At 38.8% G+C, this 5000-nt stretch overlaps 1 protein-coding gene across 17 annotated transcripts in view; it reads right to left on the reverse strand.

Moving 5' to 3' along the window:
* Nucleotides 1–5000, reverse strand: part of LOC121569970 (eyes absent homolog 1) — a 103076-nt gene that overhangs the window by 81531 nt on the left and 16545 nt on the right. For 8 of the 17 annotated variants that reach the window (XM_041881349.2, XM_041881356.2, XM_041881348.2 and 5 more), the window contains exons 2-3: nt 3160–3287; nt 1856–1921 (exon numbers count right to left, since the gene is read on the reverse strand). The exons of 1 other annotated variant lie outside the window; for it this stretch is intronic. In XM_041881349.2, coding sequence (XP_041737283.2) covers nt 1856–1921; nt 3160–3283 — 190 coding nt within the window. In that variant the 5' untranslated portion in view covers nt 3284–3287. The remainder of the gene's footprint in view (nt 1–1855; nt 1922–3159; nt 3288–5000) is intronic. 8 more of the 17 variants (XM_041881364.2, XM_041881354.2, XM_041881363.2 and 5 more) reach the window with 2 other exon arrangements.

Here is a 5000-nt window from a genome sequence, read left to right on the forward strand (position 1 = left end):
TTACCCCAGGTTATAATGTAGCGTCAGGGGAGAGATAGGTAAATACAGTCAATGGTAGTAGGATACTGGCGTAAAATGGCCCCCTGCATGGAGAGGGAGTCAGTCTGCATGGACGTGCAAATACGATTGAAACATCAAGACAACGTATGGTGTTTAAAGTGTTTTAAAGACGGAGGGTGACCCCGTGCACCGCTGAGCCTCTCAGCGTTATAACACTGATAGCTCAATGGAGAGGATTTCACAGTTATCTGATAGCTCGGGAATCTTTGACATTTTGAAATCAATCCATTTAACTTCAGGCAGCAGGCGGGCTTTCGGGGATGGGAAGGGAGAGGTGAGAGAGAGGAGAAGAGGGGAGGACGGGATTTCTTTTTTGGCAAAAACAAATTCACATAATGTGGGGCAAAGGGAGTCATGCTCGGTGGGTTTTGTCGGTGAGATCTATCTCTCATGGTTTTGAAGAAGTCGTTCCCTGTCATGTTTGACATGTTTCCACTATGATCATTCTGCTGAAACACATGTTGATGGGAGAGTAGGAGGGAGCGTTTTTTTTGGAACAACACACCAACATGTCTTCCTTGAAGATGGATAGAGGTAATAGAATAGGGAGAAATCATGGAGTAACTATAACACTGTGGAATAAATATAACACAGTGGAATAACTATAACACTGTGGAATAACTATAACACAGTGGAATAACTATAACACAGTGGAATAACTATAACACTGTGGAATAACTATAACACAGTGGAATAACTATAACACAGTGGAATAACTATAACACAGTGGAATAACTATAACACTGTGGAATAACTATAACACAGTGGAATAACTATAACACAGTGGAGTAACTATAACACAGTGGAATAACTATAACACAGTGGAATAACTATAACACTGTGGAATAACTATAACACAGTGGAATAACTATAACACAGTGGAATAACTATAACACTGTGGAATAACTATAACACAGTGGAATAACTATAACACAGTGGAGTAACTATAACACAGTGGAATAACTATAACACAGTGGAATAACTATAACACTGTGGAATAACTATAACACAGTGGAATAACTATAACACAGTGGAATAACTATAACACAGTGGAATAACTATAACACTGTGGAATAACTATAACACAGTGGAATAACTATAACACAGTGGAATAACTATAACACAGTGGAATAACTATAACACAGTGGAATAACTATAACACAGTGGAATAACTATAACACAGTGGAGAAACTATAACACAGTGGAATAACTATAACACTGTGGAATAACTATAACACTGTGGAATAACTATAACACAGTGGAATAACTATAACACAGTGGAATAACTATAACACAGTGGAATAACTATAACACAGTGCATGCACAAACTAGCGCACACACACTTAGGTTGTTACAGACAGACCTGCACACAATAACGACTGTATTCAGAAAACACAGCATATCAAAGAAAGGTGGAGAAAACTAACGTAATATTGACAGTCTATAACCATTCATGAACCATGGACTCATAACCCACGAGTCTATAACGATTCATGAACCATGGACTCATAACCCAGCAGTCTCAAACCATGCTTTAGAAGACTCAACATAACACTAGCACAACAAGCAACGCCAAGACTTTCCAAATGAAAGGCACAATAGTTGAAGACATTTTTTTTTTGAATAATCAAATTCGATGTGTCCATTAAGAGCATTTCAATTAATTCATTAATGTAAAAAGTGATGTCACTTTTATTTTTTTATATATATATATATTTGTTTTCTTTCTCTCTCTTTCTAAGTTGAAACACCAAGTATTGCGCTTTCATTGTGTCCCCACCAGAACTGCACCAACCTGCAGCCGACTGTGAGCTAGAGCTCAACAACCAGTCAGCTGTGGTGAGCATTGTGATGTTATCACCTATGGGAAACAGAGAATAGCAGAGGATACATGACAATCCGACCTCACCACGCTCTACCGGCTCTACTTCCTGCATAGAGAATTAAAATGAAAATAAAAAAACACACAGTGCTACATCCCAAATGACACCCTACACCCTTTATAGTGCACTGCTTTTGTTAAACCTCCGGTCATACGTAATGCACTAAATAGGGAAGGGGGTGACATTTGGGACACACGCAGTGCCTTAACCACAGAGAGACATTTTCCCTTTTCCTATGGAGATTACATTTTCAAGGTTCACTTTTAAGATCTTGTGTGTGGGTTTGTAGTAGGGGCGCCCCTAGCTAGGTAAAACTAGAGCAGTGGTTTCAACAGACACAAGACGCTTACACACCTCAGTCTATAGGGACATGTAGAAATGTACTAACCACACGCAAAGTAAAAACCCATTTTCACACCAGGGAGCTTTTGATGGGTTGCTTAAATATACTGCTCATAGTTCCTCTGTAAACGCAGAGACAATAGCATCAGATTTACAAAGCAGATCGTTTTTCATGTCGTTTTTTCGCATCTAGATAAAAAATCTGGGGCTTTTTTAAAATTGTGTATTAAAACAATGCACTAGGCTATAAGCCATCGGGTCACCAGTAGTTTCCATGTTATTCACTACAGAGTAGTAGACTGGAGGGAAGTAGTAGTAGTAGTACCGTTGCTTTGTTGACTTCACCTTTTGAAAATGGAAAACAGATCACATTTTCAACGGGGGGGGTAGCACCTGCAGACGTTTTATTGCTATTCAGGACTTTCACGACTTAGCAGATGCATAAAACGCTACACGGGAGGAACGGTGAGGTTAAAAAGTCCCTCTACCTCTGCTCTGCTACGCATTGAGACCCATCAAAAACTTAAATTGTACAACTGATGTTACAATGCATTTGGTACAAGTGGATGTGATACAACGGAGTGCATTTCTGCACAAAAATAATTACACAAGCATTGTGGAGACACAACATAGAGACACAACATGGAGGCTAACTCTCCACTGTATCACACAAATGGCATTTGTACCACAACCATTGTGTCAAAGTTTAACATTCAAAGTTTTACATCAGTTGCACAACCTGATTGAATACAATACGGCACCTTTGAGAGCTACTACCAACCAGCCTAGTATATTCCTATAGTGAATTTAGAGTCACAGAGAGAGAGAGAGAGAGTGAGGGAAGCATTAAGGAGGAAAAGCCCTGAGCACATACCTTCAGTGCCATTGGGGGTCATGGAATTGGTATTGATATGGGAGTTGTCGAGGCTGGGACCATTAGGGGATTCACTGCTTCCACTTACACAGCTGTGCGGACTGGCTAGATCCTGCATGTCCATAGACCTGACGGACAAGACGCACACACACACACACACACACACACACACACACACACACACACACACACACACACACACACACACACACACACACACACACACACACACACACACACACACACACACACACACACACACACACACACACACACACACACACACACACACACACACACACGCACACACACGCACACACACACACACGCACACACACGCACACACGCGCACACGCGCACACACGCGCACACACGCACACACACGCACACACACACCACACACACACACACACACACAATCATACATACAATTACTCACATCTCGCCGGAAACCATCAAGGGAGTTCTAATCAGTAATGTGGTCATTATATTTTTAGCATGTTTTTTTATTTAACCTACTGATAACTACATGGGTAAAACTGTTTTGGAATTAACGTTTAATTTGTTTAAAATAATCAAAGTAAAAATATTAATTGGCGCTTGAGATTTTATTTGTAGCTAGAAGCTAGAAATACTGTCAGCATATTTACCAACAGTTACGGAAAGCACTAACAAAAACATGTTAATATTTAGACATGTTTGTTCTGGTCCAATAAAATAACAATTTAATCTCTGCTGATTTCTTTGATAAAAAATCCTAAACACAAAATATCACAATAGGTCAATATAATGACACGTTTATTCTACTCAACAATAAAATATACACAAATATTATGCTATTGCATTATACTATATACAATACATTATAACAATAATATTGATCATAATTAGAATTATAATTAAATTCAGCATTTTAATTGACTTTGCTCCCTATTGCAGCTAGAACATACATATTTAAAATGGTATATTTTAGACAGTTAAAAAAAGCCAAGCTCATTCTCCTTATTGATTAATGCATGTACTCATGTTTGTCTACAGTATAGTCATTATATAGAAATCGTTATTTTACAACATAAACACACTTTCTGATTGGAACATAAATATAGAACATGTTTCTCTATGGACTGGAGGCGATGGTTGAAGTGGTTAGTTGTTAGAAGATTAGAAGGGCTATTCTCTAAATGACTCTAAGAGCAGCTAGCTAGTTCTCTAAATGATTCTAAGAGCAGCTAGCTAGTTCTCTAAATGATTCTAAGAGCAGCTAGCTAGTTCTCTAAATGATTCTAAGAGCAGCTAGCTAGTTCTCTAAATGATTCTAAGAGCAGCTAGCTAGTTCTCTAAATGATTCTAAGAGCAGCTAGCTAGTTCTCTAAACGATTCTAAGAGCAGCTAGCTAGTTCTCTAAATGATTCTAAGAGCAGCTAGCTAGTTATCTAATTGATTATATGACTAAGAGTTTGTTTTCTGACTAATTGTTAGACGGCTGTCTCCACAGCTCAGTGAAGAGAGATGAGGAGTAGGCCCAGTTCATGATGCATCAGTTTGCTCTGGCAACCATCTTAATTGTTTCCGTGTTTATACTGAAGACCATGCCATTGAAAACATTATTCTATCTAGTCGTTGTTGCTGTGAGGAGTCTATCAGCCACAGCCAGATGGAGGTTAAAACAGGCCTGGAGCAGAGATGAAAGCACAGCCGCAAATTCTAACTCGCATTTATCTTTGTCACTGCGCCTAATACAATATACTGTGTTTATTTAAATTAGGGTGAAATGTGGGGTGCATTACACTTCCTTTTCCAATTAGATTTAAAGACTCTGGATATCTCTTTTATCAACGCTT

The sequence above is a fragment of the Coregonus clupeaformis genome, unplaced genomic scaffold (genome assembly GCF_020615455.1).
Source record: "Coregonus clupeaformis isolate EN_2021a unplaced genomic scaffold, ASM2061545v1 scaf0690, whole genome shotgun sequence".
In the NCBI taxonomy this organism is placed as follows: domain Eukaryota; kingdom Metazoa; phylum Chordata; class Actinopteri; order Salmoniformes; family Salmonidae; genus Coregonus; species Coregonus clupeaformis.